The sequence below is a fragment of the Marmota flaviventris genome, chromosome 15 (assembly GCF_047511675.1).
Source record: "Marmota flaviventris isolate mMarFla1 chromosome 15, mMarFla1.hap1, whole genome shotgun sequence".
NCBI classification, from domain to species: domain Eukaryota; kingdom Metazoa; phylum Chordata; class Mammalia; order Rodentia; family Sciuridae; genus Marmota; species Marmota flaviventris.
In genome coordinates, this window is record NC_092512.1 from 70,359,625 (window position 1) to 70,382,184 (window position 22,560).

Genomic DNA, 22,560 nt, shown 5'->3' on the forward strand with positions numbered 1-22,560 from the left:
ATTCTTTCAGGAAAAATGAGAATTGATAAAATATTAATTGTGCTGCTGAATTTATTAACACTGCCATTTATTTATTTATTTTTAAATTAGATTTTATTTAGTACACCAATACAATTTATCCTGGTAATAAATTAATATGTAGTTATAAAAATGTTTGTGCTATCCAAGAAAAATGCTTTTTAATGTATAAAGTATATGCAGATCCTTCAAACAGCCAACTTAATTTTCAAACTCAGAAGTGTGGTAACATCGCTGATGAAAATTGGGAGTTTTCCTGAATTCATGATTCATAAGTTTTGAGTTTATCAAGGTTTCAACTGCCCTTTCCATTCTGGCAATCCCCCACACCTGAAATGAGAACTGATAGCTGAAAACGTTCTGATCCCATCTCCTATACCTGTACAGGTGAGGGATCCACTGGCCTGAACTCAAGACCCCAGAGCTAATCAGACAGAGATTGGATTAAATCAGTTCACAGAGGTGCTCCACAAATGTCTGTGGGGCTAAATAAGGCACAAGCATCACTCAGAACTCCAATCATACCTGAAAAACCTTGGTTTTACTTTCTGCTTACTATAGAATTAATTCCTGGTATGTTCTGTTGTAGTTCTCAAACTTAAAACAACACTGTTGCTTTAAAACAAAATCATTCCTATTATTGCAGCATTATCAACAATCACTGACTGCCAATGCTGTTTGTATTTCTTTTCTCCTGGGATGTTTGAACTTGGGCAAATTTTCTTCCTGTTCTGTGCTCACAGTAGACCCTCACCAAGGATGTCTGTTCTTGCTTGAAATTCATTGGCAGCGGAGAAAGTTTATATATAGTTAGTACCATCTAAAATGAGGTTGAGACAGTTCATTTCTCTTTGCAGGTCACTGCCCACTAGAGTTAACTTGTATCCTGCTCTGTTCATCTGAGCAGTCACTTTGCTTTTCAAAGTTGTGTGGATTACTTCTGGGCTGACAATGTTCCAAGCAGCAGTGAGACTTCTCATCATGTCACAAATATGCCATATAATGTACGAAATATATCTAGCATATAATTTTTGATTTATTATGTGTCTCAGCCTAATGGTTGCATACAGCCATGCTACTACCAGATTTTTTTTTTAAGTCCACTTGTTTTAATTTAAACTTCCAAAGATTGTGTGTAGTTTATTTATCAACCAGTATAGAACACTCATACTCTAAGAAACTTTTCTAATTGCAGGAGCCATACCTAAAACAACTTGCCAGGTATCAGTGCATTTTCATACAGACAGCAAAGTTGTGTTTATAATGGAATTTTTTTCCAATTTTCTTGTGATTCTAATTTCTTGCTACTCTCAGCACTCTAGCAAAGGAAACTAATAGTCTATCTTCATATATTTCTCTTACTCCCTAGCAACATTTCTCTGTAGGAATGCATGTTTGGTTTAGATGTGTCCACATGGACATATTTATTCAGAACAGGCCTCCTATTTTTAAGTTCATTCTCTATTGTAGATGCTTTACTTTTTAGGAGTAGTGACACAATACTGTGATAGGCTAAAAGCACTGGAACTAGCCACAGAGACTTGGCATTAACCTCTCTATGAAATGCAATTTCATTAGTTTTATCAGAAAATAAACAAAAATCAAAATATATGCTTTGATCTGGTAAAATAATTAAAGCATTCATTTACTAATTTGGCATGTTTAACTCCTCTCATTGTTAACAACTTTGCTTCCTTCTGATTTTTTTTTAATCTTGTCATGATTTTTAAGGAACATAAGGACTCTCCACTTCTTTAATCATTTCACTGTAGATTTTTCTTCCTTATTCAACTAACCTTCCTTATTCACTACCACAATAGAACTCTGTGCATGAAATGTAACAGAAAAAACATGCTAAACAGAACCTGAACATTCTAATAATAGCAAGACTGGGGAGACTGGCTTGGTGAGGGAACTGGAAGTGCAGTACTGATGAAGCAACAAATTTTAAGTTAGAGTAATAAAGCTGATGTCAAATTTCAAAGAAAGGGCTAATTTTAACCATATTGGTAACTAATTAAAAATATATCTTTTAAACTAAGAAATCCTAATGACTGAGGTAGATGATGCTGTTATCAGATACTGAATTAGGTTTAAGGTATAAGGGAAAGAAAGCACTGATATAAAATTATCTTCATTTAAATTCAGATGGATAATTAAGAATGCTTCCGATTCAACATTCTAAACATGAAATCCAGGTATGACCTATCTGGTGCTCACTTTTCTATTTGAAGATGAACTCAGCAGTTGGTGAAAAGATCCACACGCTAACAGAATGGCAAACCACAAAACAGTTGCCCCCGTGAAAAAAATCAGTTACTCTGCGTTTGATATTTCCACCTGGGCTCATTCTCAACTGTTCAGGATGTGGATTCCTGAAGGTTTCTTCAGCATTTAACTAATTCTTTGTTGGATGAAGGGGCCGGGACTGTTTCTCCACACATAAATTGATCTTTGTCATAAATTACTTTTATAATGAGAGAGCAGCTAGGACACGTTGCCACGTCTTCCCCATTCTCCAAATCTTCCTTGGTGATGGAAAAGTTATCCCCACATGGACAGGGGTAGAAATACGTTTCGGAGTCCTCATCATATTGGAAGTCCTCCATCTCCACCTCGTCGTGAAACACTGCCATGGGGTCGTCGGGGCCGGCAGAGGGCAGATGCCCCAGCCGTCTGACAACGCCTCTGTTGGTCTAACTTCCCGGAAAAAAAACAACACTGCCATTTAAATATGATCTATGATGTTGTGTTACATCCAAGGCACAAAATAAATTGATGAAACTGGAACACAGTTGTCCTTCATTATTCATGGTATATATACTTCAAGACTCCCATTGGATGCCTGAAACTACTGAATACTATATATATATATATATATATATATATATATATATATATATATACTGTGTTATTATATAATACATACCTATGATAAAATTTAATTTATAAATAGGTATATTAATAGATTGACAATAATTAATAATAAAATAGAACAATTATATCCAGATACTGTAATAAAAGTGAATGTGGGCTGTTTCTCAAAATATCTTATTGTACTATAATGTGTTTTCTGATCTTGGAAAGAAAACCACAGATAAAGGGGGACTAATGTATAAATTAGAACCATGAACCCTAGAAGTACAGTGTCTTCGTATTTTTGTTTCATGAACTTTTCTTAACTGAATAATAACACTTCAAGAAATTGGTTAAATGTTTTATCATAATATATGTTAGTACTTATAACTTTACATTAAGGGTCATTCTTTTATGTTCAGTTTTCTTAATAACTTAATTTATTCATATCTTTCCTGGTTCATTTTTTTATTAATAATTACATAATATGTTATTTTTTTGATGGAATGTATGTAATCAGTACATATTTTTAAAAACATCTATTATAAACATAAGAAAAGATGGACTGGGGCGGTGGCTCAGTGGTAGAGTGCTTGCCTCACACGGGTGAGGCACTGGGTTTGAACCTCAGCACCACATAAAAATAAATAAATAAATGTATTGTGTCCATCTACGACTAAAAAAAATGTTTTTTTTTAAAAGGAATGAAAAATCCAAGTCTTTTAACACAATTTTTTTTTAATTAGGGATTGATTCAGGGGCACTTTATCACTGAACTACATCCCCATTTTTTTTTTTTTTAATCTTGAGATGGGATTTTGCTAAGTTGCTGAGACTAGCCTCAAATTTATGATCTTTCTGTCTTAGCCTCCTGAATCTGTGTGATTACAGGTATGCACCACTGTGCTTGGCCAATTTCTTCTTTTTTATGTTAATGTCCGAGACAGAATTTGCAGTGACTATAGGATTGTGCCTCAGTTAACTTGATTCCATCTCATTTTTAGCAAATTATTTTATTTGAGGTTATTATGTATAGAAATCAGGTAATGGACACAAGATCTTATGAGATTTATTTTTTTTAATGAGCTGCTTTCAGCATGAAATTTGTTTCCATTCATGCCAAGTAAATCGAATATATGCGTGTTCCATTTGGTGAAGAATGGGTAATTTATGAAACATAATATGGCTGCCTAGAAGTCCTTCTTACTAGGATACATCAAACCATGTCTTCCATTGATTTTATTTTTACATTTAGTAAAAAGAAAAAAATGAGAATAAGAAAAGCTAAAATCAAAGAGAATTTGTTATATGTGTATATGTGCATAGAAAAAACCCTGGAAAGACATACACTAAAGTGTTAACAGCAGATTTATGATGGGATTATGAGTTATATTTTCTTCTATGTATTTAAAAAATTTTTTTAGTTGTAGATGGACACAATATCTTTGTTTTATTTATTTTTTAAATGTGGTGCTAAGGATCGAGGTTCAGTGCCTTATGCATGAGAGGCAAGCACTCAACCACTGAGCTATAACCTCAGCCCTCTTCTGTGTATTTTTGCAAGAAAAATATGTATTAGTTTTGTAATTGTAAACAAGTCAGAGAAAAGATTTATTCAAAACAAACGGAATAAACCCTCTTTATTTGGTAATCAATATAGCTATCTCTACATCTTTTATAGTCTCCAATTAGTAAAGCATTAATTGTATTTATTTTAATCTGCATGCCAATGAAAATGGACTAATACAATATTGTGTGTTATGAGCAGAGATGGGAGGGGATGGGAGGATGGATGATGTACTACAAGCAGAATTATTTGTAGAGTTTTTAAAAACTATACATGACTAAAGCTGCAGGATTGTAAGTTCGAAGTCATTCTGGGCAACCCTGTCTCAAAAAAAGGGGTGGGGCAGGGCTGGAGATGTAAATCAGAAGTAGAGTACTACTGGGTTCAACCTCTAGTAACCCCCTCCAAAACACACACAAACAAAACCCCTCAAAAAACTCAAAACAACTATGTTTGACTGTTGTCTCTGTGTGTTCTCTGTTCTCATCTTGTATGGCCCTTGCATTTTCTTGATATGCCTTTCATCCTCCTTCCAGAGAATCACAACATTAGTATTATGATTAATCAGTTAACTAACATTATGATTTATCAAAATTTACTAGAGCTTAAAAGTGGTTTTATCATACAGCTAACTTTTAAATTCAAGCATATCATGTCACAAAGGTACTGTTATAGGAAATGTTCTCATGAGGCTCCTTACTGCGAGAGTATTGCCTGTCTCTCTGATGCTATGTAACTGTGGTCACTATTGATCAAGTGCTTTTGTCCATTTCCTCCATTATAGTGCATATTCAGGAATGTTATTATTTTTAAGGATTTTATAAAGGAATTCATCATTCTGTTTCCCTTTCAAACGAAAGGCACTTCTATATGTTTGGGTATCATTTGGCAAATGTCAAACAATGAAAACATGATCAATTTTATCTACAGAACCAAGAACTAAGGAGTCTCTTGGGATCATCGGAGGATTTGTGCCAATGAAAGTTTAGCAAAAGGTCATCAAGTTTACACATTTGTAACTAACCACTTTCCTTAATATCAGCTACATTTTATCTTTAAAGAGTCTGGTGCTTTATTTCTGAACAGCAGATATTTTCATACTTTATTTAGCAATTTTCTTAATTTTTGCTCTTATTCAAAATACTGAATTTTAAGATGACCATTTCATAGTTCAAGATGTCATATTTATATTTCTGAAAGTTTGCAGATAAATTTAACTATAAAGTTGAACAGATGTCTTTCCCTGTAAAAATTATGATAATGTAAAATACATACCCAATGATTTGGAAACCAATATTATTCTGTCCCTGTATTTTGGTTTGATACAAACAGGATTTCCATTTAGATCCATTTTACATAATTTCACCAGCTTGTTCAGTAAAAACTCCAAATCCTATAATTAGAGAAGAAAAAGTAAGCCATAAGTATTTCATAATTTTCTGTACTTCTAGCATGTCCATTTCTATTTTTAATTGCTGTTTTCTTTTTATATTTATGTTTTAGTTGTAGTTGGACACAATACCTTCATTTTATTTATTTTTTTATGTGATGCTAAAGATGGAACCCAGGGCCCCGCACGTGCTAGGCAAGTGCTCTACCACTGAGCCACAACCCCAGCCCTAATTGCTGTTTTCTAAAATTACTGTTTTTCATAGAGTTCTAGTTCAGTGCCAGGTATTCAGGTGATGCATAATAACTGTTTTTTTTTTTTTTTAATAAAATGGCCTATGGTAGTAGAAGGGACTAAGGAAAAGGCAAAAAAAGTGATATCTTGACTTGGGGAGTCACAGTACTGTTCTTGGTTATACCTGCCTTATGTGAGCCCAAACTACAGCTCACATAACATTTGTGCTACAGAAGAGGCCCTATTCTTAGTGGAATTTATAGAAGTTTACAGAGTAGGGCAGTTAGGAAGTACCGAGTAAACAGACAATTGGCATTGCAAAAAATATATTTTGATGCCTTTTATTTTATAAAGAATTTAGAAAAAGCTATCAAAAGGAAAAACAGAAAAATATCACTTTTGTCACTCAAAGATCACTTTTATATCTGTGCAGTCTTCTTTTTTGAGCATAGGTATTTCTTTTAAAATTGGCACCATACTCTGGGTATAATTTTTTACATACTGTCATAAATTTTGCATGCTTTTTATAGCTTACAAGAAAAGAATAATTTATTTTGTGTTCTACAACTCAACTGAATGTGAGGAAAACATATTAAAGGCACATAAGAGCCAATTCTTCCAGTTTGCCCTCCTTAGTGCCTCTTTCTCTCTTATTGGATTTCTTTCCCCATCCACTGTCACTTCCTTTCCCCATAGTTTTTTGTCATTTATTTTCTTGCCTTCTTCCTCTTTTCTTCTTTAAACAAATATTTTGTCTTAACTACTAGGTAATAGAAATTAAATATACTTTGAGGGTTAGGGTTGTGGCTCAGTGGTAGAGCACTTGCCTAGCATGTGTGAGACCACTGGATTCTATCCTCAGCACTGCATAAATAAATAAAATAAAGGCATTCTGTTCATCTACAACTAAAAAAATTTTTTTTCTTTAAAATATACTTTGAGTAGTTTTTATATATGCCAAAAATTTCTGGCTTTTATTTTAAAACTTAGATGTTTAGTCTATTATGAATTACACAAAAAAGGTAATGTACTTAGGTTGTTTTCAAATCTTGGTTATTCTGAATAATACTGTAATGAACATAGAGTAGATATGATTTCATATTCTTTGGTTATATACCCAGAATTTAAGTCTGTGCTTGACCCCGAGGGATCCAAATAATCTATGTGAAAATATAGGACTTATTTTTTTGTTAAAGGCAATCCTAAATTCCTTGGCACTGTTACTTACTTGAGACCTTAGGCAAGCCTACGACTTCCTCTATAAAGTGAGGATAATTGCAGTAATTGTCATGGCATATACAGTGCTGGAAACAAAACAGGTAAATCAGAAATATGTTCATTTTCTCTTTGCCTGCCCTGCTATTCCTCAGTGAATTCCCTTTCTCTTAATTTTCGTCAACAGAGAAAAAGTTGTAAGTAAGAAAGAACAAATTTCTGACCTAATGACAAACAAGTAATTGACTTCTTCTAAGAAAGCTCTCTTCACAAACTATAGCTTCAGCCCTCAGCCTTGAGACCTAGACTATGCCTGCTCCATAGCATTTATTCAACAGCATTTAATACAGCTTGCTATAATTTTCTTATTCTATGTGAGAATTACACCGTATTACTCTCACTTTAAAAACCTTTAAGGAAGGGATTGTACATTGTATTTTTTCTACAGTGTTGAATACAATGCCCATCATCCAAAAGTTAGGTAATAACAACAGTATGAGAACTTTAAATTGATATAGATAATGAGTGCTCAGAGTTTTGCTAATTATTCCTCACTTGATAAATGACCCTCAACATACTCCCTCCAGTGTATGTTTATTTAAGACTAAACTAATCCTGTGCTGAAATACGATTACCCTTTGGATACGCTCTGGTTGTTCATTGCCTTCCTGTCTTTAATAAAATGCTTTCACTTTCCTGCCCTTCAATAAGTTACTAAAAGAAGCAGACACTTTTCTGGACAGTCTCTGTTTGATAAATGATCATGTCATACTATCACTTAGAGGAGTGCTGCAAAATACTGAGGAGCCAAATCTATTTCCTCTGCTTAAGCTCCTTTATGGGTGTCTGCTGCATGGCAATGCTTTCTCCACCATTAATGATGACCGCTGATGAACCTGTATTTGACCAGCATGCTTCAATCTTTATTGGAAACGTCTGGCCCAACTGTCCTTACTAAATCTAAAGACAGCCATTTGTCATCCCCCTGACTGCCTGTCATCATCTGCCTGGGAAAATCTATAATTTTGGGCTTGTTCCTGACTAAACTGTAGAATGAATAAATTTATCTTTGGGCCACTCTGCTGTGAGGATCAATAATGAGCAGAGGTTGAATAAATTAGAAACTAAGAAAACATGACAGGCCATAGTAGTTTGTTCATTTGTGTCCTATAAATCAAAAATTTAGTTTATATAAAAGGCAAGCATGTCAAGTTTTTTATTTCCCTCATTCATTCTGAAGATTCTATACCTCATGATAAATGGTCATCAAAAAAACCAATTAAATAAATCACTAATGAATCTGTGAGATGAATTTTTCAGATAATTTTATTGATTTAGCAAACTTTTTAGACATAAAAACTGTAGGTAAAGATTATTTTTCAAGTGTTTATACATTTTTGCAAACTGGTAGTTGACTTATTTAATGTTGGCCCTAATGAAGTTCATAACTCATGAAGCTACTTTCATAAATGCAAAAGTCTTACTGTATATCACCATTATTTAATATTTCTATACATTGATGCATACCTGTGTTAAAGAAGTTATAGGTAAAAAAAAATACAAAGAAATGTTAACCAAAAATACTAGAAAAATAGCTAGAACTCTGAGAGCTAAAGAAAGGAGTTTCTAAACTGTGTGTTATTTAGCTTAAAACTTCTCTGTTTCCTCTTTACCAGTTCACCTGGCCATCAATTTTATTGGGGGAGAAATAGGTTATCTTTCCATGAAGTTTTCTCAGGTGTCTGCCTAGGCTCTCATACTTCTTCTTCCCTCCCCTTTTCCCATTTTTTAACACACAAAGATAGAGTGTTACTTTTTTCCCCCCATGTTGGTCAGTTTTCTTGATCCTAACCTCTTCCTCTTGGGATCTTTTCTCTTTTTGAATTTCTATTTCTAATCTTCCTTCTCTAGCTTTTATCCAAACTCTTACAACTACCAAACTTGACCATTACTTCTCAAATATTCATGTGCTTGAGAATCAACAACGGATCTTGTTCAAATGCAGGTTCTTATTTTTTTAGGTTTGGGGCAGAAGCTGAGATTCTGCATTGTTGTTGCTGGTGGTCTTAGGACTCCATTGGAGTTATAAGAGTCTAGGCCACTGCCTTCACTTTCTCAACTACTGAACATTCCCATGCCCTAGCACTACTGAAAAGATATTGCTCATCTTATTAAGCCAGACTTGACCAATCATGGATTTTCTCTGTCTCAATTCTGTGGAGCATCTTACCCTGTGGACCACTTCCTTTACGGATTTGTGGTTTTACAATTCTGTAGTCTTTATGGATTCTTCATGAACATCTGACCCATATGTAACAAGCCTCTGACCAGACATCCTGAATGCATGAAAGGGTTGTTTTCTAAAAGTTGCTTTTGAGAACTGAGAACAGGTCACATAAAAGACAATGCTATACTTGGTAGACTGTTGTCTGGGTCAGCCCATGGAAACAACCTATTTAATTGAGAAAAAGATTGAAGAACATTTGTGCAATGACAGTGCTATAGAACCTTCCCATAAGACATCAGCATTTTCCAGGGCACTGTAGCTCCTATTAAGGAACAGATGCAGGTATCCCCTGTGACAGAACTTCAGGGACCAATTCACTTCCTTTTCTATAATCTACATTTATTCCTTTAAATGTGTTGTTTTCCATTTGTTGGAATCACAGCTAAAAATAACATTTCTTCACTTACACCAACTTCCTCACTTATACTTAGACCCTTTATAGAAAAGAGTGCTGTAATTCATCCATGATGGCATTTTCATTGATCATTTAACCCAAATACTAAAGACTCCCCTTTGACTATCCTCTAAGCTGTGTTTTCACACATCCAATTGTCTACCTGATATTTTCTCTGAAATGTTTCAGAAGCATCCCAAATAGTACATGACCAAAATTCATGATTTAATTCCACTGTCATGTATAACTAAAAGGAACAAATAAAAAATTAAAAGAAAAAAACCCTATTGTTTGGAGTTCTGTATTTCCCATTGTACAAAGCCAAAGCCCAAGAAGCATTCTTGACCTCCTTTTCCACACTCCCTATATTCAACACAACCAAGTCTCATTCACTTTACTCCCTAAACAGCTCTACAATCTCTTTCTATGCCCACCCTATTAAGGTTTTCACCACCTCTCACTTCTTGACTAGCCTGGGCTCTTCCAATCTGTTCTTTTTATTATAAATATAAAGATATTTTCAAAATGCCAATCTCTAGTTACTTTATCCCTGGGCTTAAAACATTTGAAGTGACTCCCCTGTTCTTAGTATAAAAACCTATGCAACCATCTACTCACCAGCCTTTGTATATAGTGTCACCTTCACCCTGTTTCCCATTCCTCATATTTATTACACTTCCACCTTCTTCAGAGTCTTTGCACATGTTATTTCTTTTGCTTATAAGTCCTTCTCTCCTCTCAGAGCCAGCCCAGCCATCCCTTCTCAGGGAAGCCTTCAGTGTCCTCCATTACTAGGGCAAATACTCGTTATAGGCTTTCACAGCCACCTACTTCTCTTTATGGTACTCTTGCAATTTTTTTTTAAAGGGAGAGAGAGAGAGAGAGAGAATTTTTTTTTTTTTTCAGTTTTCGGCGGACACAACATCTTTGTTTGTATGTGATGCTGAGGATCGAACCTGGGCCGCACGCATGCCAGGAGAGCGCGCTACCACTTCAGCCACATCCCCAGCCCTACTCATGCAATTTTACTTTTGTTTTTCAGGCAATTACACGTTAATAGTTATCTTCTTAATGCTGAGAGTTGCTCAGGGCCATGGATTATATCTGTTTTCCGCTCGCTATCATTTTCCCCCATTGTCAAGCAAGTGCTGCCATGAAGTAGTTATTTTCAATGAATATAAGAAGAGACTAATGAAATAAAATGACAGAGGGTGGGATGTTAGAATCCTGACAGGAGTTATAAGGCAGAAATAAGATGAAACTGTTTCTGAAGAAGCTGCAGACATGAAAAAAGAAGGAAACAATGTATCTTTTCTTCTATTTCCTTCTCCACACACCCTCTCCTTTCCTGTGTATTCTGCCCAGAATTCCCTGCTCTGGATCAGCTTTAGACTAGTGTCCGCTTTGAAAAGATGAGTGCAGGGTTAGAGGATCATAGAGTAAGGCATCCCTGACAACTGTACGTCTAGAGAATGAGAAGAAGGAAGGGAATGAAATCCCAATAAGGAGGGACAGAAATCATTTGGCCACTTAACTTCTTACAGGTGTCTGGCTACTAATACAGGCACTTCCCTGTGGTTCTTGGACACTGAATTAGCTAGGGTACGGTCATCATTTGAGGATGCCTATTTCGTAATGACCCAATTCTCTCTTCTTTTATTTCTATGGGGCTCAATGATTTCAGTTATCTGATAGTACTTTTTCCTTGCTACATGTGTTCCTTTAAAATTTTTTGGAAATATCTTTTCTTTTCTTTTTCACTGCTTAAGCCAGAATCTGATTGGAAGATTAAAAAGCTATTTAACCATTCTTAGAGACCATTATTTAAAATTTTTTTCTTAAAGCCAACACTTAAAAATGAGATTTCCAAGCCAGATGTGGTGGCGCATGCCAGTGATCCCAGTGGCTGGGGAAGCTGAGGCAGGAAGATCACAAGTTCAAAGCCAGCCTCAGCAAAAAGCGAGGTGCTAATAAGCAAATCAGTGAGACCCTGTCTCTAATGCAAATGTAAAATAGGGCTGGGATGTGGTTCAGTGGTCAAGTGCCCCTGTGGTCAATCCCTGGTACCAAAAAAAGAAAAAAATGAGTTTTTCATGCCAAAAGACATTATATACAAATTATTTAACATTTTAGTTTAAAAGACTTCACAAAAATCCATGTACAAAATTGATTAATAGTATTGGGCAATTTATTATAATATTTAATAAAATGAGTGACTAAAGTTGCTTTTATTGTATATTTGAATAATGACTTTAAATTTTAAAAGTTTTATTTTTAGAAATGATAGTGAAGTTCAGCAAAAGCAATGATTTTAAAGTAATGTAAGAATGACAGTTATTTCAGAAAGATAGGTACATAGATAGATTGATTTTTGTGTGTAGGGTTGGGGTTAAAATCTAGGCAAGCACTTTACCACTACATTGTTATACCCTAAGCCCTATTTCATATGTTTTCTATAGGTGTATTTGAGAGAACCTACAGATGTCCATATAAAAGCAGCTGCTCAAAGTGCTAAAACCCTTAGATAATTATAATGGTTTTGTTAGGATTCTCTAATGATGTCCAGTCTTTTTCCCCATGGCACAAAGCTGTCTACTGCTGACATCTTTTAAGATGGATGTCAGTGACCTTATGTATGACAAAGAATTTCTCCCTCATGGTACAGAGTTTGATGCAAGTGAATTTGGGTCAACTTAAATGAACAACAACAACAATAAAAAGGAAAATTTAAAGTCCCCAAATAGAGACATTGACCTCAGAATACATACAAAGAGACAAGTTATTGGGGCTAGGTTTGTGGCTCAGTGGTAGCACACTCGCCATGCATGTGCCAGGTCCTGGGTTCAATCTTTAGCACCATGTATAAATAAATAAATAAATAAATAAAATAAAATAAAATAAAGGTATGGTATCCAAATGCCACTAAAAAATAAATATTAAAAAAAAAAGACAAGTTACTATTATGATGCTGGGTTTCAATAGTTTGTCTTTTGACTAAGCCTTCAGAGAATGATTTAAAATGAACCACAAAAGGACATTTCTCATGTGTTCTGGGTAGTGTCTATATTCAGATTCCTAATAAGCTGTGCCTACAAATTTTTAATTATTTGTGTTCTCATGCTAGAAGTAAGAGAGTTTGGAATTTCATACTCATTCATACTCATTTCATACTCATTCCCTGGATAAAAGCAACTCTAGGCATCCCAACCATTTGAACTTACAGAATGGCTTGTAATTTTTCCATAGATAGTTAAATATTTTTGTTACCTTATTCATTCATTCTATAAACATTTAGTAGTGCCTACTACATGCCAGGTACTGGGCAGCAGTCATATTAATCCTGAAGTCAATAAATCAAAATTCTTTGCTCCAAAGACTTCCAGTTTGATGGGCAATACAGTAATATACAATATCAGAAACATATTAACCAGGTTTCTTTACCAACCATTCATTCTTTCTAAAATTAGATGTTAAAAAAGTTAAAAGTGGTATGGGATGGAGGTATAGCTCAGTGACAGAGGGCCCTGGATTTGATCCCCAGCACTGCCCAAAGTAAAAAGTAAAAATAAATAAATAAATAAATAAAAAGTTGCACTCAACACAGTTTTGAAAAATGTCAAATAAGTCTGTAATGTTTACAATAAAACTCAAGAGTACCTTAGGACTTATAACAAAACAACTTCCAACTTCAGCTGTTTCTACACAAATTTACCTCCTTGTTTCTAAATAACAACAGCTATTTCTTGGTTTTAAATCTTACATATTTATCTACTGAATTCCTACTAGGGAAGAATGATGATTTAATACTCATAAGTACCACCTCCAATCCCTATTACATTTCCCTTGTTCCACCACTGTGTCAACAGAATTATATATCAATAGAAAAGTAAACTAATACTCAGTAACTATACTATAAAACTAATATTCAGTAACTGTAGTCTAAAGCTCACAACTTTACAGCTAAATATTGTTCACAGTTAAATTACATACTACATCATGATAATGTCTTATTTTCTCTACAGTCAAAAAATGCTTAATTATTTGTTCAGTTTTCTATGTGCTTGTTACTAGTTCAGCCTGCTAAGGCAGGGGCTGGTTGCCCTATAGCCTGATATATAGCTACTGCCCTAAGATCTCTCTTTTAACTTCCTTCTGGGAATTTCCTTAGACTTTCTCCTATTTCCTAGATACATGCCTTCCTTTTTCCTAGTTAACTCTCTTTTTAGGTAGAACACATTTCCCAAGAGCTGCCTGAGAAAGGGTATGTGAGATAAATTTTTTTGAGAACTTGCATGCTTAATAGTAACTAGTTTTATACTTAATAGTTGATTGAAAATTCAATGAGTATATAACTTCAGGTTGAGAATATTTTTCCCTGAAATTTTTAATTTTTTAAAAAATTATTTTTATTTTTTTGTACCTGGGATTGAACTCAGGGGCACTTGACCCCTGAGCCACATACCTAGGCCTATTTTATATTTTCTTTAGAGACAGGGTCTCACTGAGTTGCTTAGCACCTCGCTATTGCTGAGGTTGGCTTTGAACTTGTATTTCTCCTGTCTCGGCCTCCCGAGCTGCTGGGATTACAGGGTTCTTTTTCTTTTATTTATTTATTTTTTATATTAATTTTATTTTTTTCTAATTAGTTACACATGACAACAGAATACATTTCATTTTGTTGTATACAAATGGAGCACAACTTATCATTTTCTGGTTGTACACAATGTAGAGTTGCATCATTTGTGTAATCATACATGTACCTAGGGTAATGAAGTCTTTCTCATTCCACCATCTTTCCTACCCCCATGCCCTCTTCCCTTGACTTAGTTCGGTATTTTGTAGCTGGAGCATTTCACAGTTTCTTTTTTCTTTTTCTTTCTTTTAAATATGTACTTTTAGTTGTAGTTGGACACAATACCTTATTTTATTTATTTGTTTTTATGTGGTGCTGAGGATTGAATCCAGTGCTTCACACATGCTAGGTGAGTGCTCTACCTCTGAGCCACAACCACAGCCCTTTCCCTCAAAATTTTAAAGGCACTGTTCTATTATTACCTTCTATATTGAAAAGTCTGAAAAATCCATTTGATTTTTGATTCTTTGTATTTTGATCCTCTTTTTCTCTGAAGAAGTCTTTAGGGTATTCTTCCTTCTTTCTCCTGGTGACTCCCAAAATTTTAAGGATAAACTCAGTGAGGGTCAGTTTTATCCAGTGTGCTGGGCATTTTGGGAGAATGTTTCACTCTGGAAATTTGTATTGTTTGGTTCTGAAATTTTTCTAAAATTATTTTAAAATCAACTATTGAGTTATCATTTACATGCAACAAATTCATCAATTTAAATGACCAAACATATACATCATGTGACAATCACCGTAATAATTAAGATACAGAACATTTCAGTCATCCCAAGAAATTCACTTATGGTCTTTTCCAGTCAGTCTCTTCCCATTCCCTTGATCAAGCACCAGTGACCTCCTATGTGTTACTATATACATTTACTTATATTTTTCAGAACTTTAGTATGAGGGCTGGGGATGTGGCTCAGTGGTAGAGTGTCTGCCTGGCATGCATGAGGCCCTAGCTTTGACCTGAGCACAACAAAAAAGAAAAATGTTTTAAATAAATGGTATATAAAATATTTAAGTTTTGCATATCACAATATTTAGTAAAAAGAGTTTAGTATAAATAGAGTCATATTGTATGAACTCTTTCTTTATCTGGTTTATTTTACTTATTATATGTTTTCAAATTTGTCATTATTTAAAAAAATTCATCATGTGCATCACTAGTTTGTCCCTTTTTATTGCAGAGTTTTTACTGAAAGCCTTAAAAAAAACCTCTGAAAGTATTATATTGTTTTATTTACAGGTAATACATAGTTGCCATAAAGCAAAGTTTATATATTTAGTTTTCCCACACCCTAATGTATTTCCACAACCCTTTAAGTTTACAATTTTACAGATATTTTTTCATCAATAAGGTCAGGTATATATGATTTCTTTTTATAGGTAACTATAAGTTTAAGAGGGCTTAAACTATAAATCAGGTACCATTCAATCATAATAACATATAAAGATCTTCAAATAATCAGGAAAAAATACTTTTAACATTATTGCTTAGTCTTATAAAATGATGAATTTCAACCAAATTGAAACCTGTATAGTTAGTCTTGTTTTTTATACTCTTAGGTCATTCTTCTTCACAAATGATATAGGTAATGATGTAATTTTAAAATTAATTGTAAGCAAATTCAAATTTGTTAGTCAATGCACATATTCTCCTTTACCTAGTGTGCTACCTCAGAATTAATCCTCCTGGAGAAAGTAAACAAATGATTAAAACAAAAATAAAAACAAAGACCGTACACACAATACAGAGCTTCATTTCTTCCTTTAAAATTTTTATAGGAATAAAAGTCCATAAAAACTGATTAAAATTTGACATTTTCACCTTGCTTTACTAACTGTGAGGTAATAGAAGTATACAAAACAAATGTCCTTTATTATTTCTTTAATATAATAATATTATATTAAAAAATACTACAATTATGTTTTATAAGTTATTTTCCAGCATCTTCAAGTAAGGGAACCAACTGTGGTTCTCCCAGTAAGTAGATAAGAATAATCAGTCTGTTGGAACACAAAAGGAAGATGGAAACACAAAAGATAAATTGGCTTTGACTTTTAATAACAAAAACCTAGTATGACACTGAAATTTCTGATTCAACAACATTAAGCTATTACTTCACCGGTTCATTAGGAATTCTGAAACAGGCAATAGACCCACCCCCACCCCCACCCCCATTCAATGGGTAATATCTTCTTTTTGTTCTTTTGTTTTTTCTTCTTTTTTGGTTATAGGCAGTTCAGTGATTGCCCACTGCATAGTTTCAACTTTGCTCATGGTGATCTCAATCTTTATAGTAGACACAGTATCTAGCTTTGCTTTATATCCATCACACTCCATAATTTCACATTTGAATGAAATTCCTTCTCTCTTTTAAATATGATATGTACATTTAACAATATACTATTTGCTTCTATATGACTCAGTTCTGAAAGTGAATTTTTAGCATATACTGAAATGGTGACTTTACCCCCAGTCTGTTACTAGTCTTGTCTACAAGGAACAAATATTTTTCCAGCATTCTTTTTAGTCCACATGTGTTTCTCTGTTGTACAGCTTTCTTGGGCTAAAATTGTTTTAACATCAGAGATTTTCTTTCTATAATAGCTCCAATAGTTCATCCCCTCTTGGAAAATAGGTACTCCAAAATTATATATACAGACTTTTTCTTTTTTTTAAATTTTCAAATATGTAACAAATGTGGTTTTAGTATTATAAGTCTCTTGCTTATAAATCTTGGAATCAACTTGAGATTTTTTTAATATAGCTTTAAAAAAATTTTTTTAGTTATTGATGGACATATGTCTATATTTTGTTTATTTATTTTCATGTGGTGCTGATAATCAAACTCAGTTCCTCACATGTTTGAGGCAAGCACTCTGCCACTGGGTCACAACCCCAGCCCTCAACTTGAGATTTTGAAGATAGTCTTTTTTTAAAAAAAATTTAAAAATTTTTAAATTTTATTTATAATCAATATGTAAAACATTAAATCTATACATATTGTGGAGTACCATGTGATGTTTTGATACATGTGTACATTGTATGATGTTTAAGTCAGGTTAAACATGTGTATCTCTCCTCAATATTTATCATTTATTTATTGTGAAAACATTCAAATTTCTTTCTTCTAAATTTCTGAAACAGAGTACATTATTATTTTTTTGAAGATAACCTTTTGAGATTTTATAGATAACCTTTTTTGCGGGGTGCGGTGGCACACACATGGAATCCCAGTGGCTCAGGAAGCTGAGGCAGAAGGATTATAAATGCAAAAGCCAACCTCAGCAATTTAGCGAGGCCCTAGTAATTTAGTGAGATGAGACCCTATTTTAAAACAAAATACAAAGAAAAGGGCTGGGAATGTGGCTTAGTAGTTAAGCACCCCTGGATTGTACAACAAAACAAAACTTTTTTCATTCCTAATTCCATTCTGTTGTGGTCAAACAACATACTCTGTATAATTTCAGTTCTTTAAAGTTTTGTAACTTGCTCTGTAGCTCAGAATATGGGCGATTTTGATGAATATTTAATTCCTGTTGTTAGATGGAATATTGCATAATGGCAAATTATAGATCAAGATGCTGCCTCTCAGCCTCCTGAGTAACTGGGACTACAGGTGCATGTTATCATACCTGACCATCTTATTTTCTATCTCTATAATTTTAAATAATTCATGTAATTGGAACTGAAGAGTATTTTTTTTACTCGAGTATTTCAGTTAACATAATGTCTTCAAGGTTCATCTGTATGGTGTTGATTTGCCTTTCCATAATGACTAATGAATGATATTGAATATCTTTTTGCATGAGTATTGACCACTTGCCTATTTTCTTGGCAGAAATATCTTTTTAAGTCCTTTGACCATTTTTAAATTGTACTGTTTGCTTGTTTGCTATTCAGTTGTAAGAGTTCTTTAAATATTCTGGTTCTGCAGGGATAAAAATTCTTGTCGTGATAGTGGTACTGGGGATCAAACCCAGGGCCTTGTAGGAGGCAAACCAAGCAAGCACTCTACTACTGAGCTACATTCCCAGCCCTGAGATATAAATCTTTATGACCTTGAACTAGACAAAAATTTCCAGTAAATTTTGGATAGGAAAGTGTGAATCCTCCAATTTTGTTGTTCTTTTCAAGACAGTTTTGACTGCTGTGGGTACCTATTTTTTCAAAGGTATTTTCTGTTCTTGCTCCTTTTCTCCTCCTAGAACTAAATGTTCGAATGCTTGTAATGACCTACTACAGTTCATTAAGGTTCTGCTCATTTTTCTTTTCTTTCTCTTTTTTTCTTTTTTAGTGTTTATTTTCTTCCCACATTTCAGTTTGTATGGGTCTAATGCTATATCTTTTTTTTATGCTGTATCTTTTGATTTCACTCTTAATTCAGTCCAATGAATTTTTCATCTTAGATGTATTTTTTCAGCTTTAGAAGTAACTTTTTTTCTATTATATATCTTTTTGTGTTCATGATTTCTTTAAATTTGGAAGTGCATTTATAATAGATTTTTAAAAGTCCTGTCTTAGGGCTGGGGCTGGGGCTCAGTGGCACACGTGAGGCACTGGGTTCAATCCTCAGCATCACATAAAAATAAAATAAGGGATTGTGTTCACCTACAACTAAATATGTATGTATATAAAGTCCACCGTCCATTGCCAGTTTTGGTACTTTTTTCCTTAATGAATCTTTCTTTCTCCAGTTATGATTTACATATTCATGGTTCTTATTTGATGTCTCTCTCCATGCACAGTGGTCTGAAAAGTGTCTTCAGGCAAACAGCTGAGATAATACAGTGCTCACCTGATTTGTTCTCCTTCTATGAGGAAACAGAGGCCTGTGCTGCCCATTTTTCAATGTCTGAAAAAGTGTTTCACATATTTTGGCTAGTTTTTTATTTTGTGGAGAGTGATTCTGGCCCCAGTTACTACATTATGGCCCATTATATAATTTTTCAATGTAATTTTCTTTCCCTACTCCCCTCTGCCCCCACCAACTATTTCTATGGCCCAAATGTATCCCCCAAAATCCATATATTGAAATTTAATTGTTAATGAGATAAATTATGAGATGGGACCTCGAGGAGGTGAATATAATTCATAAGGGTAGAGTTCTCATGAATGGAGTAATGCCTTATAAAAGGCTGAGTTTGCTCTTTCTGTCCCTTATACCACATGAGGACACAGTGTTCATCTCCTCTAGAGTATCCAGCAACAAAGTGTAATCTTAGAAGCAGAGAGCTGGACACTAAATCTGCTGGTGCCTTGATCTTAAACTTCCTAGCCTCCAGAACCATGAGAAATAAATTTCTGTTCTTATAAATTACAAAGCCTGGGGCTGGGGATGTGGCTCAGTGGTAGAGCACTCACCTACCATGCAGGAGGCACACGCATGGGTTCGATCCTCAGCACCACATAAATGTAAAATAAAGATATTGTATCCAACTAAAAAATAAAAAATATTTAAAATAAAAATATTACCCAACCTCAGGTATTTTGTTACAGCAGCACAAAGTTATTCTCTGATTTTGGTACTCTTGTTAGTCATATGTTGGATTTCTTGAATTAATTTAAGTTTCTTTTTTACTTGTTCATTTTCCATTCTTTTTATATTTTTTATTTTTGGAAGACTGCTTCAATTTTATCATTTAAACTTTATATGAATATTCAGTTTCTCCTTTTGGGGGCGGGTACCAGGGATTGAACTCAGGGGCACTCTACCACTGAGCCACATCCCCATCCCTATTTTGTATTTTATTTAGAGATAGAGTCTCGCTGAGTTGCTTAACGCCTCATAGCTCCTGAGGCTTGCTTTGAACTTGGGAACCTCTTGTCTAAGCCTCCTGAGCCACTGGGATTACAGGTGTGCACCGCTGTGACCAGCTTCCTATCTTATTTTAGTTTCTAAGTTTTCTCTCTTATTTACTTAATGTTACTTTAATAAATAAATAATGGAATTCTGTTTTTATTTCAAGGTTGTGAATGCTTTTTCTCTTAGGATATTTATTGTGGGACTTAGTGGGAATTTTACTTTTTTTCTGCTTCTATGTGATCCATTTCTTCTGAGTTATTTTCTTTTTCTCTCTCTCTGGTTTTAGAAGCTCTTTTCACCTGTCTGCTGGTCTTGAGCTGTCCAGTCATTTAGCAAAGTTAATAAGAGTTGTTTGTGTGTGTGTGTGTGAGCATCAAGTTTATTGACTGGCTGGTCTTATGATACAGTAATTGGTCAGGCATCTGTTATTTTCCCTGTGGGACCTTTAAATGTTAAAATTGGATATGTTTTCTCTTGATAGTCAGGTTCCCTAAAGTACAGTCCTTCAACTCTTGCTTAGGGTTTTTAAGCCATACAAGGCCAGATTTTGGAAGTAGAGCCTGGTTTATGTGCATGAGAGGGAGGGAAGCACTGGCCCTCTAACATTTCAGTATTTAGTCTTTCACTAAATTCTCATTTTTTCAACTTACCCTCTGCTGTGGTTTTTAACCCGCAGCCTGTCCCGTTCAACTTTGTCACAGATTAAACTTGTCCCCTATAAGTTTGTTGTTAAAGTATTCTATCTAGGCAGTCTTTTAATTTTCCCTCCTCTTGCCCTTTAGCTTATACATTGAAAGTTCAGGTATAGGGAAAGTATTTCCCTTGTAAGCCCTGAAAGAAGTTTCTTAAACTATAAAATGGTATATGATGTATAATATATACCAATTACTGTTGCTATAACAAAATGCCTGATGCTGGGTAAGGTATAAAAAAAAGAGATTTATTTAGGTCACAATTTTGGAGGTCCAAGAGCATAGTGATAGCATCTGCTTTGCTTTGGTGGGAACTTTCTGGCTATATCACAAGTCAGATGGCATCATGGTAGGAGCACAATTCAAAAGTGAAAGATCACATTGTAAGACAGGAAGCCAAGAGATTCAGGGGTCAAGCTCACTTTTTTTTTTTTTTTTAATAACAACTCATTCTCAATTAACCTAGGTCCCTCAAGAATATAATCCTTTCTGAAGGTGGGCTTCAATGACCTAATCACTTAAAAAAATTTTTTTTACTTGTTGATGGTTCTTTATTTTATTTATTTATATGTGGTGCTGAGACTTGAACCCAGTGCCTCACACATGCTAGGCAAGTGATTACCACTGAGCCACAACTCACTTTTTTTACCAGGTTCTACCATCTCAACACTTCCACACTGAGGACCCAGTTTCTAGCACATGAACCTTTGAGGGACAAACTCAAACCATGTCACATGGAAAGATATTTCAAAAAACAATGCAATGCCCCTGTACTCTAAATAGTCTTCTAAATAGTTTCTAAATGTTGGTGTATTTCTGTGCTTGGTTTTGACCTTATTTATTCACCCAGACCCATGGCTCTAAATATCATATGAATGCTGTTGATTCTCAAACTTATCTATCTTACCTCTCCATTGAACTCCAGGATGTCTATTTGACATGTTCATTTCAATATCCAATAGGCAATTCAAGAGAAGGAATTTATTCCTTCCCTAGTAGCCCCAATTCATAAAGGCTTCTACTATCTATCCAGTTCCTCACACAAAAATCTGTTAATCAACCTTGATTCTTCTCATTTCTATATGACTACTATATGCCTCATTTCTACATCCTACTCACAAATAAGTTCCAGGAGTTCTATCTAAAAATATACCTCCAATCTACCCACTCTACTTCATCACTAAGCAACCATCTTCTCTTACATCTTCTCTTACTTAGCTTCTACAACAGTGTCCTGATATCTTTGCTGTCACTCTTGAAACTCATTTTTCTCATAGTAGAGAAATCCTTTTGTAAAATATAATCCTTTTGATGGCTTTGTGGTGCACTTAGAATGAAATTAGAACTCATGATTATGTCCTAAAAGGACCTTTATGATCTGGCCCATATACTTTTCTTTCTAATATCACATTATTCTGTTGCCTCATTATTCACTCAACAATTATTTATTGAGCAACTGCAATTATGTCAGAA

The 22,560-nt window shown here is 34.3% G+C and overlaps 2 protein-coding genes and 1 pseudogene across 2 annotated transcripts in view; all 3 read right to left on the reverse strand.

Moving 5' to 3' along the window:
- The window catches only part of Ppp1r42 (protein phosphatase 1 regulatory subunit 42), a 59,367-nt gene that overhangs the window by 16,115 nt on the left and 20,692 nt on the right, over positions 1-22,560 (reverse strand). The window contains exon 5 of the mRNA XM_027932869.2: positions 5,717-5,834. Within this exon, the coding sequence (XP_027788670.1) occupies positions 5,717-5,834 (118 nt within the window). The remainder of the gene's footprint in view (positions 1-5,716; positions 5,835-22,560) is intronic.
- On the reverse strand, positions 2,323-2,654 carry LOC114090654 (diphthamide biosynthesis protein 3-like). Its single transcript, XM_027932871.2, has one exon. The coding sequence runs from the start codon at positions 2,652-2,654 to the stop codon at positions 2,406-2,408; it is 249 nt and encodes an 82-aa protein (XP_027788672.2). The 3' UTR covers positions 2,323-2,405.
- LOC139702107 (cysteine and histidine-rich domain-containing protein 1 pseudogene) lies at positions 16,768-21,749 on the reverse strand (annotated as a pseudogene).